The sequence below is a fragment of the Blennius ocellaris genome, assembly GCF_963422515.1.
Source record: "Blennius ocellaris genome assembly, chromosome: 18".
NCBI lineage: Eukaryota > Metazoa > Chordata > Actinopteri > Blenniiformes > Blenniidae > Blennius > Blennius ocellaris.
The window spans coordinates 20,586,545-20,602,366 of record NC_137667.1 but is presented as its reverse complement, the minus strand read 5'-3'; the positions used below and the strand labels follow the sequence as shown (position 1 = coordinate 20,602,366).

The following is a 15,822-nucleotide window of genomic DNA, read 5'->3' as shown; positions in this document are numbered from 1 at the left end:
GTGGTCAATATTTAGTGTCTTTTGAAACCATCTACATGCAGCTTGTCAGTGTTTTTCAGATCATCATCAACATCCTGATGGGCTCAGGTCACACAAGGCTGGAGGCCGAGGTCCTCATAGCCAGTGGAGAACGTTCTAGCTCTCTCACTGGAGAACCAACCTACATGATGAGCCAGAGTCTGAATGCATCTGGTAGTAATCTGATTACTTCCTGTTTTCACCTGGTGATGGTGTAGTAATCTGATTACTTCCTGTTTTCACCTGGTGATGGTGTAGTAATCTTAAAACTTCCTGTTTTCACCTGGTGATGGTGTAGTAATCTGATTACTTCCTGTTTTCACCTGGTGATGGTGTAGTAATCTGATTACTTCCTGTTTTCACCTGGTGATGGTGTAGTAATCTGATTACTTCCTGTTTTCACCTGGTGATGGTGTAGTAATCTGATTATTTCCTGTTTTCACCTGGTGATGGTGTAGTAATCTGATTACTTCCTGTTTTCACCTGGTGATGTGTAGTAATCTGATTCCTTCCTGTTTTCACCTGGTGATGGTGTAGTAATCTGATTACTTCCTGTTTTCACCTGATAGTAGAGTGTAGCTGCACTGCTGCTGCTCATTACCGTCTCATCTATTGGAATCTTTACCTTTACTTTTGGTTCTCAGAGTGCTGGTTTACTGGAGGTTCCTAGGTTTTCTAAAAGTAGAATGGAGCTTTCACAGTGGATCTCTCTCTTATCTATCTGTCTGTCCTCTCTCCTGTCCTCTCTCCTGTCCTCTCTTCTGTCCTCTCTCCTGTCCTCTCTCCTGTCCTCTCTTCTGTCCTCTCACCTGTCCTCTCTTTTGTCCTCTCTCCTGTCCTCTCTTCTGTCCTCTCCTCTGTCCTCTCACCTGTCCTCTCTTCTGTCCTCTCTCCTGTCCTCTCTTCTGTCCTCTCCTCTGTCCTCTCACCTGTCCTCTCTTCTGTCCTCTCTTCTGTCCTCTCTTCTGTCCTCTCCTCTGTCCTCTCTTCTGTCCTCTCTTCTGTCCTCTCCTCTGTCCTCTCACCTGTCCTCTCTTCTGTCCTCTCTTCTGTCCTCTCTCCTGTCCTCTCTTCTGTCCTCTCACCCCAACAGGTCAACAGAAAAGACGCCACCTCTGACTCTGGTTTCTACAAAGGTTTCTTCCTGTTCGAGGGACTTTTCCTTTCCACACTTGCTCATGTGGGTTTTCTCTCTCAAAGTCACCTGAGCTTGTGTATAAAATAAAGAATGACATGATTCATGGATGGTTTGATTCTTTTAAAGTTGTCAGAGGTACTTTTTGAAGGTTTGTCAGGGACATTTACTCCTTTCCTGCTGACGTAACTACAGTTAATCTCCATTCTTGTAGTTTGTTTTGCTTAATGCACCACATTGTCACTGCATGAATGAATGAATGAAGAAGGCAGATCAGTTTAGTAGCTGAACTCTCCAGATGTGGTTCCAGCTGCAGTGTCTTGCTCAAATAGGCTCAGAGAGAGTTGGACAACTTCATCAATCATGTCTACAGAATAAAGGTTTGCTCCTACAGAATAAAGGTTTGCTCCTACAGAATAAAGGTTTGCTACGAGGCTCAGCAACAATCTGGGATATAAAATAAGAGGTGCAGTGATGTGAAATGTCAATGTAATGCAGTATTTAGAATAGAGAAGAGTGAATGTACTGCAGTATTTAGAATAGAGAAGAGTAAATGTACTGCAGTATTTAGAACAGAGAAGAGTAAATGTACTGCAGTATTTAGAATAGAGAAGAATAAATGTACTGCAGTATTTAGAATAGAGAAGAGTAAATGTACTGCAGTATTTAGAATAGAGAAGAGTAAATGTACTGCAGTATTTAGAATAGAGAAGAAGGTTAGATGAGACACTATGTTGTCCTGAAGGTAAGGAAAGCTTATTCAGGATGTCTGAAATAATTCTGCCTCATTTCATCGTCAATAATTCCTTACCAGTAAGACATTATTGCCTCAAATAGCAACGTTTAATTTCTTTTCAGAAATGTTTGTAGTTATTCGTTCTTCCATCTGAGCCTGGAGATCAGAGGCTGTTTTTATGATTATACATTGAATTAAATTGTTCAAAATTTGATTCCATCCTCTTCTACATTTGTAAAGTTTTCTTTGTTTACGAGAATCAGATCATTTATGTAATTGAAAAGTGATTCAGCATTTTCTTAAGAGGATGCATAGAGGTTGATAATGAAACCTCCATTATATTTTTCTTCAAAGCATTATTTTCTCTAGGCTGTGTTTGTATAAATTGAATATGTAATATGATGGGGGGGGGGTTCTCTCTCTCTTCAATCCACTTGGTTCTGGACCTTATATAAATACTCTCTGAGCTTTATTCACATTATATCTACCTGGATGTTCCCTCCAGTGAACATGATCCATGAAACCGTGACGTAACTGAAGCACTGACGTCATTTGTCCTTTTAAATATGGCGGTGACCACAAACGCGCATGGCGGCGGCCAAAAACAAGTATGTCGGCGGCCGTACACCGCCATTTTTATAGCGCACTGGCGAGGTTTCAAGTCTGGAGGAGCACGGTTGCATTGCGGATCATGTTCTCTTGCCTCCCACCGACAGTGACGCTGTGATTGTGTGTCGGAACAAAACATATTGCATGTAGTACTGCCTCCCACCAACAGTGGCGTTGGGGTGGTGATTCGGATCAAAATGGCCGAACAAGATGGCGGCGGTCGTCCGGAAGCGGAAAAATTGTCAGCCATTTTGGATTCTCCACCGACGGCTTCTCTAATTCCCTCCATTTTCAGTCCTATACGTCACTTCCTGTATGTCGCTTATGTGAACGTCACTTCCTGTGCGTCATTTTGCGTAATTTCCGGTCACGCTTCCGCCTCGCAAGATTCCAAGATGGCAGCGACCTGTAAATGAGGATGGCGGCGCCCGCACCACCGCCATCTTGGATTTCCCCACTGACATCTCTTGCAAACTTCTGGGGGTCGAGGAGGGAGACGAACGTCGGCTTTTCCTGGTCTTGAAAATAATATAATGGTAAATAATATATTCCTGAATCCTGCCATGGAGTTTGTAGTGAGCGCAAGTAAATTACGACCTCCACATGCTACTGCGGTGCGTTCAATGACCTCTTGGGAAAGTCCTACTTGAAAATTGCTTTGACAATAAATCTACAACCAAATGTCTTTATCTTCTCCTTCAGCCATTGCAGGTTGACAAAACCGCTATTAAATAAACACAACTATATTTTTGTTCGTGCAGCTCGCTACAGATGCTGCTAGCTAGTGCTGGAGAGTGAACTCTCTGACCAATAGGCCTGGGCTATAAACTGAAAATTCAACAACACCGAAATTTACAAAAATTACCAATGTCATTTTGCCCATGTCGGTATATTAGTTGTTTAAAAAAAAAAAAGAGAATAGAAAGGTTGGTTTCGAGTGTGTGTAGGTCGCCTGTCCCTTTAAGACACTGCACTAAGTGAGAGACGTGACTCCACCCCATCAGGTCTGTAACAAAAATGGAGAGAGGAGGTGATGGAGGAGGTTCAGAAGTTGTAGCGGCTGCTGCGGTGGCTGAAGTGAACGGCTTTAGAAGCCATTGAAGCAAATCGTTCGTATTTAGAATCAGCAGGCAGAGCGACGCGAGCTGCAGGAATCCACACCTCCATCACGGGCAGAGCGCCGTCTAGCGACACGCCGTCCGTCTAGCTGGACGTGAAAAGTTATTTTACACACAAAACATGTAAGTTCTTCCAGGAGAAGTAGGTTAGAAGGTCTTTTTTATATCGCTGTGGAGAAATCCCATGTTTTCAGGAGCAAAACAGACGAAGTCACAGTATAATCTGATCTCAGTCCTTCTCATTTCAAGTCTTCAGCTCTTAACTTAAGTACTTAAAGGTGTACAGGAGGATGTTCTTTTTCCGGGTGGATCATCAAGACTATTGGTCCTCCCAACTGTCAATCATTCTGGTGATATATGACGTCAGGCCGTTGTACGTGCTCGTCCCCGGGTAGCGTGGATCTATTAGGTTTCATTTTCTGCGCATGCGCGCTTTCAGGTGTATATGGTGAGCTAACCCTTCAGCTAGCTCGCAGTTCTCACCGGGTACTTTGAAAATGGCAGAGGGTCGCAAGAGAAAAAGTGTCTTGGAAGTGTATGAGAAGAAGAGAAAGGCTTGGGAAGAGAGAAACAAGACCAGTGTTTTTGTGAGATTGTTTCACACGATGGCGCTGAAAGCCCAGGTTGGGCTTCCCACTGACGCTTCAGTCGCCAAGTTTCTACTCCACAGGTAAAGTTTGGCTTTCTATTTGGAGAAATCCATTTCAAATCACTTCCAGTAAAAGTTATCTACGTCTATTGTGTAACTTGTGACTTGTAAACAGAGCGTGCACGAGGAGAACTGGGCTCGTCACGTCTCTCTACACGTTCTAGTAGGCGTTCCATCTCGGGAGCAGGTAGTGTAAATGAACCTGAGTATGTTCATTGTGCAATTTTTTGAGTTTATTATTTTAAGTTGAAATGACGGTATATTATGTATGCTTTTATTTTGAAATGACTGCAAGTGCCGTAAATCGGAAGTGACTGTCGTAAAGAAGAAAACACCGAAGACGTCTGTGGACAGTGACATGTGCTCTGTGAAAGTTAAGAATTTAGTTTAAGGAGAAGTTTATAGTGATTACATTTCAATAGCACCCGGTTTATAAGGAGACAAGGTTCGTATTAAGTTTGTTAATGTTTCTTAAATATACGTTTCTTTCATTTTACAGAGATTTTTAGTTTATCTGCTTTGTTAGAGTAATTTTCTAACCACTAGAGAGTGCTATTGTGTTTTGGTTCAAATAGGTTTACTACAAAGTGATTTCAATGTTTAAGTTTATTGTTATGTAAGGTAATGTATTTCATTTAAGGCAATGATTAAGGCAAAGGTTAAGGGTAAACATGCTGTTAAGAGTTGCTAATTGTATGTTTCTGTTTTTTACGTTGTAGCTCTTACGGTGTGTTCATATACAAGGTGCAATAAAGGTTGTGAACCATCAGTTTATGAGACCATCTTTAGACCGCGGATGCTACAGGTAGAGCGTTGCGCATGTGCATTTTTTCAAAAGGTGGAGAGGGCGGGTGTTTCCTAAAATTCGGGAAAATCCTCCTGTACACCTTTAATATGATTGTGATTGTTAATCCGTATTAGTTTATTTACACCCTTTGGACTGCCCCTCCAACCTTGTATTTCTGTTTATTTGTTTATATGTTGTTGTTGTTTTTATTGTTCTCCCTGTGAGGGATGATTACATGCTGAGCCACCACAAGAGTTTGTAAATGTTGTTGTTCAAATAAGAAAAAGAGAAGAAAAAAAAAACACCGGAAGTCGCGATGACGTCATTTTCCGTCGACGAATCGAGCCAGCATGTAAACAAACTCGTGTGATTCGCTCCGGAGCGGCGAGCGGGCGGTGGATGCGAGCCGCCGTTAAACCTGGAAGAAGGAACTTGTTGTCTGAGTCTCCCGGAGGAAATCTTTCTAAATGTCCCGCAGCGACGATGACGTCACTTCTGCCTTTGAGGGAGTTGATCGAGGAGCGACTCGCCGCTGCTGCCGGAGAAATATCCTCCGCGTTTGAACAAACCGTCGCCCGGTGCCAGGGGGAGATTCGCCGTCAACGCAGGTTATTGGGAACCGGCGGCAAACCTCAAGTCGAGTTCCACAGAACGGGTAAGGAGACGTGAGGATGAACACGTGAATGTGACTCTCGTGGAGGATCGTCGCTTTTCTCCTGAAGCTCGCGAGTTCTGGTTCGAAGTGAAACAACGGGAGTGATTTTAAGTCCGAAACCTTCAGCGTTAAACGTTCAGCGTCTGTATCACGAACAGAGGAAAACTGGGGTTTTGTTGTTGGAACTCGTTCCTGTGTTCACATGAATTCCGCGTGTTCGTTTGATCCGGGAGAGACAGAAGCAGAGTTTATTTCTTCAATAGTGAATGTAATAATCCCACAAGCAAGAGATTACAAAATGCGTCTAGAATGTATATAGAATGCTGCAAAATGCAGCCTGGGTTTACTGCCGTCAAGCGAGCCCACATTTGATTTTAACTGCGCTTTTATGCTCGCCTTTACGGTAAAACACAAGCTCGCGCACGGCCGCAACAAATGGACATAGATACATAGTCTGTTTACAATTTTTCATGGAACACAAGTATTCATAGGTTTAAAGCCAATTTCACTTCAGTGCAATACTACAGAGTTTTTCAACCACACTGGTGTTTCCACGAGATATAGTCAGGTGTGCCGTTGTTAGGTGAATCTGTACTTTATGTTAATTAATAGTACTTGATATAATGGGAATTAACATTTTGTAAGTTATCGTTGATTCATGCCTGTCTATTATAACCACTGTTTCCTGTTTCACACCTGCAAGGCCACGAGTCTTTGTATGATTGAAACTGTACCACTCTGAGACTCTTCAAGGTCTCTGGCCTCTGGGCCGGGGGACATCTGATCTGAGACTCCTGCTTCACCTGTGTGAACCACGTAGAAGTGTAACCACACACACACACACACACACACACACACACACTTGCAGACGTATATACACACAGGCCTGAGAACCAGTGTTAATCTGCTTTGTTGTATCTGTATGAAAATGTAACCTCCTACTTTAACTTTGAATAAAACTGGGCAGAGAAATGAAGATCTCTGCAGATGGATGAACTTCAGCTCCTGAGGTGATTTCATTTCTCTGTCCTTGTACAAGCTGACTTATTGTTTTGACTCTTTATTTCTCTCGATACGGTGGTTTATCTCTCTTCTCTCATTCTTGCAGGTTTTTTACCTAACAGCCGTGGGAAATTATCCAATTTCACATTTTTTCTAAAACAACATTTACTCTCAACCACTGTCAACTGTGAGAGCAGTGTGCAGAGTAATGGTGTATAAATACTGTGGCGAGCGCCGCAGAAGAATTGCTCTGAGTTGAAATCCTATTCTGCCAGATGAACACCAGAGGCTTTTATTTTGACATGAAGACAGGCAACCGGAACTTCATAACAGGACGACACTCTGTTAGGTGAAAAACCTGCTAGAATGAGAGAAAAGAGACAACCCCAGTATGGAGAGCAATAATAGTCACAACAATCAACATTTCTTGCTCAAGGGCAGAGAGTGAAGTCACCTGACAGCTCGTTCATCAATCTTCCCCGTTCTTCCCTCTGCTGCCCGCTTTTATTCCCAACGTTGAAGTAGGCGGTTACATTCTCATTCCATGATACAACAAAGCAGGTTAGCGCTGGTGTGTGTGTGTGTGTGTGTGTGTGTGTGTGTGTGTGTGTGTGTGTGTGTGTGTGTGTGTGTGTGTGTGTGTGTGTGTGTGTGTGTGTGTGTGTGTGTGTGTGTGTGTGTGTGTGTGTGTGTGTGTGTGTGTGTGTGTGTGTGTGCGTGCGCGTGTGTGTGCGTGCGCGTGTGTGTGTGCGTGTGTGTGTGTGCGTGTGCGCGCGCGCGTGCGTCTGCGTGTAAGTAAGTACATTTCTATGTGAGCTGAGAAGGTAGGAATTCCCTAAGATAAGATATTCCTCCAGCCTGAAGGCCAGAGACCTTGAAGACGTCTCAGAGCGGCGCCGTTCAAATATCTTCTCATAAGTACAAGGTACAATGACTCGTGGCCTGGAGGCGTAAAGCAGCGAACAACACAAACATGCATGAATCAACGATAACTTGCAAAATGTTCATTCCCATTATACCAAGTATAAAGTACAAATGTACTTCTTCACTGTGAAATATTCACGTGGGTGACTTTGGCCTTGTTTGCCTCCAGAGAGTCCACAGCGACACGTTGGTCACCAGAAGACGAGGTCCAGTCGGGAGCAGGAGGAACATGAAGCTCCACACAGTAAAGAGGAGGAGGGTCTTGTTGAGACTGTTACTGGTGGTGAACGTGACGATTCCCACCACTCTGTGAGAGACTGGACCAGCCAGAGACTCACTGCTGCTGCCGGAGAAATCTTCACCGTGTTTCAACAAACCATCGTCCCGTACCAGGAGGAGATTGAGCATCAGCGCAGACTGCTGGGTAACATCTGGAACCCTCAAATCAAGCTCCACAGAACAGGTGTGGAAAAGACTGGATCAACACATTCAGTCCCACATGGACGATTGGTGGAATGTGGAAAGTTTTCAAATTCACTGCTTGAGACTCAGATTTCTTTATTTTGAAGTTAGAAGTGTAGAAGTAAAGAAACTCACCTTTCATCTGGTACTTTTTGTCTCTCCAGAGCTCCAACAGCACTATGACTACAGGGAGGAGCAGGAATCAAACTACTGTGGAGAACAGGAAGTACCGGAACCTCCAGAGATCAAAGAGGAACTGGTAGAACCAGAACCTCCAGAGATAAAAGAGGAACTAGAGGAACCAGAACCTCCAGAGATCAAAGAGGATCCAGTAGAACCAGAACCTCCAGAGATCAAAGAGGAACTAGAGGAACCAGAACCTCCAGAGATCAAAGAGGAACCAGAACCTCCAGAAATCAAAGAGGAACCAGAACCTCCAGAAATCAAAGAGGAACTAGAAGAACCAGAACCTCTAGAGATCAAAGAGGAGCCAAAAGAACTAGAACCTCCAGAGATTGAGGAGCAGCAGAAACTCGGTAGCAGCCAGGAGGGAGAGCAGCTTCTACTGAAGGTAGAAAGTGGTTCCTTTAGGGTTCCTTCTATTGAGGAGCAAAGTTCCCTGAGTGAACCAGAAGAAGAACCGGACACTGAGCAGCTCCTCTCTCATGACTCTGAAGTCCACAATGTGACAAAACATCTGGACTCTCAACCAACCAGAAATGTAGAACTGAAGAAATTCAGTATAGTTCTTGGTGACCGTGTGGACAGGGTTCCTGAGTTGGAGAACCGGGCTGAAGATGAAAAGCTTCTTTGTGAGGAAACATGTGGGAAAAATGTCTGTAAGAAACGTGCATTAGGTCAAAACTCAAGAAACGTCACTGAGAAGAAGAAAATCATTTGTGAAACGTGTGGAAAAGGTTTCAGCTTTCAGAGTCATTTGTTGATCCACAAAAGAACGCACACAGGTGAGAAGCCATATTCTTGTGGAACATGTGGGAAAAGTTTCACTCAGCGGGCTCATTTGTTGATCCACAAAGGAACTCACACAGGTGAGAAGCCATGTTCTTGTGGAACATGTGGGAAAAGTTTCAGTCAAAAGGATTATTTGACGATCCACAAAAGAACTCACACAGGTGAGAAGCCATACTCTTGTGACACATGTGGGAAAAGTTTCAGTCGAAAGCCTTATTTGACGATCCACAAAAGAACTCACACAGGTGAGATGCCATATTCTTGTGACACATGTGGGAAAAGTTTCAGTCAAAAGGATTATTTGACGATCCACAATAGAATTCACACAGGTGAGAAGCCATACTCTTGTGACACATGTGGGAAAAGTTTCAGTCGAAAGAGTACATTGTTGATCCACAAAAGAACTCACACAGGTGAGAAGCCATTTTCTTGTGGAACATGTGGGAAAAGTTTCAGTCAAAAGAGGGATTTGTTGATCCACAATAGAACTCACACAGGTGAGAAGCCATATTCTTGTGGAACATGTGGGAAAGGTTTCAGTCGAAAGAGTCATTTGTTGATCCACAAAAGAACGCACACAGGTGAGAAGCCATATTCTTGTGGAACATGTGGGAAAAGTTTCACTCAACGGGCTCATTTGTTGATCCACAAAAGAACTCACACAGGTGAGAAACCATATTCTTGTGGAACATGTGGGAAAAGTTTCAGTCAAAAGGATTATTTGACGATCCACAAAAGAACTCACACAGGTGAGAAGCCATACTCTTGTGACACATGTGGGAAAAGTTTCAGTCAAAAGAGGGATTTGTTGATCCACAATAGAACTCACACAGGTAAGAAGCCATATTCTTGTGGAACATGTGGGAAAAGTTTCAGTCACAAGCCTTATTTGACGATCCACAAAAGAACTCACACAGGTGAGATGCCATATTCTTGTGACACATGTGGGAAAAGTTTCACTCAACGGGCTCATTTGTTGATCCACAAAAGAACTCACACAGGTGAGAAGCCGTATTCTTGTGGAACATGTGGGAAAAGTTTCACTCGAAAGAGTCATTTATTGATCCACAATAGAATTCACACAGGTGAGAAGCCGTATTCTTGTGGAACATGTGGGAAGAGTTTCAGTCAAAAGCATTATTTGACGATCCACAATAGAACTCACACAGGTGAGAAGCCGTATTCTTGTGGAACATGTGGGAAAAGTTTCAGTCAACGAGGTTCATTTCTGCACCACTTGAAAACTCACAGAGAGACGAAGTCATGAAGGATTCTGGGAAATCTCATTCAGGAAGTCCAGCTTGAGCCCAAAAGGTTCAAATAAATGTGGTTTGTTATTTGTGTTGAAATAAAAATTTTGATTTTAATCCAGCTGTTTTTTAGTTGTTTTTTTTTATTCTTCAGTGTTTGTTTAATATGTAACGTGAATGAGTTTTGGTTTAAATTCCTCTGCTTCAGCGAGAACCAGAATTAGAAAGGTTTTACTGCCAGGTAATATAGTAAATGTCCATTTCCAGTACGAGGAATCTCTCTTGGCGTAGTGGTGCAGAACAAATATCTGCCCTCAGAAAGTAAAGCGACTAACAATCAGGGTTGGGTCGTAACAGATTACTGGTGACGGAGTTACATAATTAGGCATCAGGGTCCACCTGTTGTCATGGTAACAGTGCGACTCAAAATGTTGGCGTTTGTACAAAGTGGGACGAGGAACAGGCTGAAATTGCTTGAAAGGAAAACCAAATTGAGTGTGAAATGTGAGCTGGAACAACGTTTCTCTCCAGATTCATCTGCCACTTCTCACAACTCAGGATCTCTGCAGCCTTTTCACAAACTCTCCCTCGTGCTGATGCTTTTCTGCCTCAATAAAGAAACTCACTTCCACCGCGGCATCACTGATCTGTGGCTGAGTGTCGCCGCCCCCTGCTGGTCAATTCTGCCTCTCAGCGTTGTGCGACGACTTCTGCTTGCATTTAAACAGCGCGCCCCCCAGTGGACACGAGGAAAACAAACTCCTTTTTTTTTTAATTGACAAACAATGTAAGTAGTTTTAGACTTTGAAAGATCATGTGAAGGTCCGGTTCTACAGCCCAGCTTTAAAGGGTTCTTCTATCAACACTTTGACTCCATTGTAAAGTTTGTACTGGGAAGACTTTGATGTCGGTATCGGCAGAGAGTGAATCTGTCCCTCTGTCTTCCTCTCAGTCGCTTCTGTGAAGGATCGGAGGTTGAGTGGAGGGCCAGGAGGTTCCTCCTCCTCCTCCTCCTCCTGCTCCTCCTCCTGCTACTCCTCCTCCTGCTCCTGCTACTCCTCCTGCTCCTGCTCCTCCTCCGTTCACCTCTGACCTCTTACTGCTGCCCTCCTTGACGACTTCGGCATTTTGAGATATTTCTTTTCTTTCATCACTTGAAGTTTCCTTTTGGGTTTGACAACGACACGTTTGGGCTGCGACCCTTTTGATTTCCGCCGTTCCTCCTCCGGTGTTTCTTTTTTCCTCCGGCGGACATGAAACTCGCCTTTCATTTATTCTCCTGGAGATTCTTATTTTTTTCACCTGAACAGGAAAAAAAAATATGCCGCCCCGTCTCGCGCTGCCCCCCCCCCCCCCCCCCCCCCCCCCATTCCTCGTCCATCGCATCGCCAGCGTTGCTGTTCTGCATGGCACTAAACACGCAACACATCAGGGAAACAACGACACACAAGCTGGAAACGTCACATACAACTATTATTACACTGTTATTAACAGGGTTCAGACCTTTGTGTAATAGAGTCACTACTTCTAATGGAGAAAGAAAGATAGATAGATAGATAGATAGATAGATAGATAGATAGATAGATAGATAGAAACTGTCAAAAAAAGCAATGAAATAAAAAAGAAAAACATGAAACATTTATATGAAAAAGGAAGGTTGGATTATAAAAAGTGAGTTTTTCTGGAGCCAGATGTTTGGAGCCAGATGTTTAAAGTCTGATGTTTGGAGCCAGATGTTTGCAGTCTGATGTTTGGAGCCAGATGTTTGCAGTCTGATGTTTGGAGCCAGATGTTTGCAGTCTGATGCACGATGCCGACGGGTGGATCATCAAGACTATTGGTCCTCCCAACTGTCAATCATTCTGGTGATATATGACGTCAGGCCGTCGTACGTGCTCGTCTCTGGGTAGCGTGGATCTATTAGGTTTCACTTTCTGCGCATGCGCGCTTTCAGGTGTATATGGTGAGCTAACCCTTCAGCTAGCTCGCAGTTCTCACCGGGTACTTTGAAAATGGCAGAGGGTCGCAAGAGAAAAAGTGTCTTGGAAGTGTATGAGAAGAAGAGAAAGGCTTGGGAAGAGAGAAACAAGACCAGAGTGTTTCTGGGAGATTGTTTCACACGATGGCTGAAAGCCCAGGTTGGGCTTCCCACTGACGCTTCAGTCGCCAAGTTTCTACTCCACAGGTAAAGTTTGGCTTCTATTTGGAGAAATCCATTTCAAATCACTTCCAGTAAAAGTTATCTACGTCTATTTTGTAACTTGTGACTTGTATTGTGACTAAGATTCATAAACCACGTTCTAGATTTCCTGGCTCCACCAGATGGCGCTCTTGGTTTGCAGATATTGATATATTGATATTGCAGATATAGAATTGTTGAACAGACACTGCCGCCTGTGGCTTCAGAAAATAAAGGCAGTGGTTCATGAACTTTTATTGAAGCTTCATTTGGCCATCACTAGTAACTGCACTCAGTGACAATTCCAATGAATTCTCACTCACCTGAGACGAGCTGTCAATCAAACTCTGACCAGTTCACCTGCATGTCTGGACTTTGAAAATAGCCCACCCCTCAACTCCTTCAAAGTAAAAGTCCTTGTCTATTGAAAATGACACCTAAAAACTTAAAAAATTAATTTTTTAAAGCTGTATGAGAGCTTAGCTGGCTTTCAAAATAAAAAAAAACACAATTTCATCATAATAAAAGTCCTTGTGAATTAAAACTTTCAAAATGCTAATAATTATGATGACAGATTTAAAACATGGCTGTTGAAAGGATTCACTAACTAACTCATTTGTCCACAAGGCGGCGCTGCAAACATTTGATACTCAAAGCCAAAAACATGGGTTGGTCTCTGGGGAGTTTTTCAGGTCGCAGCAAATCAAGCACTATTTCAATCAAAGTATTAAAATGCCTTCATGTGACTAAGGGCTCTTGCAAACATTGATGTCAGTAACTAAATCACTGTCCCTTAACAAAATAGTTTCCAAACTATCCAGCAGCATCGTGTGGAGTCAGGGTGAGAACACCTACTAGATGACAGAGAAATGAAAAGAGAAGGGTGTTTCACTGTCACTGAGGAGAAATGGGATCACATCTGTGAAATCCAGTGGGTCTCATCTGGCTCAAATACATGGCGTCAATTCTGTTGGAAACACAAGGTGTTTTTCATCACACCAGAATAAAAGATATACAATAATAATACCAGGGAAGTGGATTTGTATGTTGGAGGGGTGGTGTCACAGGGGAAATCATTTCCATGTTTTGGGGAGCTGTCAAACTATCATCATTTGAAGCAACCTATCTTGGTAACAGAGAATTGGTCGTTCTTAACAATAGAGACAAGAAACTACTTTACATTCTGTTAGCAGCAAGTAAAAAGGCAAATCACCAGAAGATGGCTCAAGCCTGAAAAACCAACAGACGAGAAGTGGATCAACATTGTGCATGACCTCTACTTCATGGAAAACATTTCTTCTCAGCTGAAATTGCAAATATACTCATTTTATAGAATCTGGCCAAAATGGGCAGAATATGTTAAGATAAGATCTGATTTTGTGTAATTTTGATATAATTACTGCTAGTTGCTACTGTTGATAATGCTATGTGAACCAAAAGTGTATCCAGCCTCTCTATTGTTCGTTTGTTCCAACTTCAATAATGTAAAAATCAAAGAGCAAAATCACATGACTTTTATGAAAGAAAATCTGTAACTGCGTGTCTCTTCTATAGGAAAATAAAGAAGAAAATAAAATTCCATTCAAATCCATTTTTAATGTCTTTAACTCCGTTAATAAGCGTCGTCTTTGGAAGCAGCATGAGCTGTCTCTATGGTCTTGATTTGATCTTCTAATTCTTTTTCCTTTGTGGTTTTGTATGAGGAGTAAGAAATGATGTTGCCTCTCATGACAGCTTTAGCGTCTCCCAGAGGACACCGGGAGACACCAGGCAGGTCGTTTGTTTCTAAAAAGAGTGTCCATTGTTCTTTAAAGAATGTGAGGAAGTCTGGATCCTTGAGCAGTGAAGGGTTAAATCTCCATTGTCTACTAGGAGGGTGATTGTTCTATTAGTGACGTCATAGTGACAGGTCATGGTCACTGGTAGTGACGTCATAGTGACAGGTCATGGTCACTGGTAGTGACGTCATAGTGACAGGTCATGGTGACGTCATAGTGACAGGTCATGGTCACTGATAGTGACGTCATAGTGACAGGTCATGGTCACTGGTAATGACGTCATAGTGACAGGTCATGGTGACGTCATAGTGACAGGTCATGGTCACTGATAGTGACGTCATAGTGACAGGTCATGGTCACTGGTAGTGACGTCATAGTGACAGGTCATGGTGACGTCATAGTGACAGGTCATGGTCACTGGTAGTGACGTCATAGTGACAGGTCATGGTGACGTCATAGTGACAGGTCATGGTCACTGATAGTGACGTCATAGTGACAGGTCATGGTCACTTCTTCCGGCTCTCAGCGAAGGCGGACGCTTTTTTCTCCTCTCCTCTCCCACTTGCCCTCCCCGCTTGCAGCTTCGTCCTGTACTGTACTGTCCTGTGTCTGATCTATCAAGAGAATCTCTTCAGACCCGCATCCGAACCTAACCGGAACCATGGAATTGATCAGCTGGTCTCTCAATGCGATCGACCAAATTTTTACGACACGACGACCGGGCAAAGGAGAGCCCGCATGTCCCGATGGGACGTTTGCAGCCGGATACATGCTGGATTCCTGGGGTTCCTGGAGGCAACTGTGTTTGGCCATTCTTTCCATCGAGGATGTGGAGGACCTCTACATATTGGGATTCATGATAGCAGGTATGCTGCTGATTGGAGCTGGCAGCTTTCTGATCTATCGAAAAGTTGAGAAGACGCGGGCCGCCGCATTGGGAGTGCTGCCTATCGTCAATGAAGGACTGGGCCGAGCTTTGAACACTCAGACTCAGATGTTAAACGAACTCAAGCGCGTGCAGGCCACGATTCTTGAACGTTTACGTGAAATTGGATCGATCTTGGAGGATATTCGAGCTCGGAGGGAAGCTAATCATCATTATTCTGCCACAATTGGAGCAGCAGTGTGAGACCAGAGACACTCAAGGTCGACGGATAAAGCTGACGCGCCTGAACGAAAACAAAGATAATCAAGATTTGGCTCCCAGACATACAGCTGCCAAAGCTGTGTTTTGTCTTCATATCTCCTGGATGCGCGTGTGAATCAAGGCTCTGCCCCCACCCCCTCACCCCTTACTACCCCTCCTCCCACCCTCCCTCCCCGGACATTCTTGCCTCTGGAAGCCAGGAAATTCACCGCTTTCGCTGTGCCCCTACCCCCAACCACCAGCAGAGGCCACTGGAGAGGGCGGCTGCGTGCCTGGTGAAGGCGTCGCGCCTGAAAAAACCTTCTCCTAGTGGCGGACTGCAGAACTTCCCTTCATGTATCCCAAATGCTGTCTCGAGAAATGTTGTAACCTGTCTGTGTTGATGCTAAACGTGCCCGAGG

General features: G+C 43.7%; 1 protein-coding gene across 1 annotated transcript; it reads left to right on the top strand.

The window, feature by feature from the left end:
• Nucleotides 1-5,416: 5,416 nt before the first annotated feature.
• Nucleotides 5,417-10,434, top strand: LOC308143408 (uncharacterized protein). The gene is made up of 3 exons (XM_080514199.1): nt 5,417-5,707; nt 7,803-8,096; nt 8,260-10,434. Exons 1-3 carry the CDS (start codon nt 5,452-5,454, stop codon nt 10,332-10,334), a joined length of 2,625 nt encoding a protein of 874 aa, XP_080370325.1. The 5' UTR covers nt 5,417-5,451; the 3' UTR covers nt 10,335-10,434.
• The last annotated feature ends 5,388 nt before the right edge of the window (nt 10,435-15,822 follow it).

What these genes read in the sequence shown, in the direction of transcription:
- LOC308143408 (XM_080514199.1), top strand. Translation starts at nt 5,452, where the DNA reads ATGCGAGCCGCCGTTAAACCTGGAAGAAGGAACTTGTTGTCTGAGTCT. An exon ending in AGTCGAGTTCCACAGAACGG is followed by an intron (nt 5,708 to 7,802) that starts GTAAGGAGACGT and finishes GTTTGCCTCCAG; the next exon opens with AGAGTCCACAGCGACACGTT. An exon ending in AATCAAGCTCCACAGAACAG is followed by an intron (nt 8,097 to 8,259) that starts GTGTGGAAAAGA and finishes TTGTCTCTCCAG; the next exon opens with AGCTCCAACAGCACTATGAC.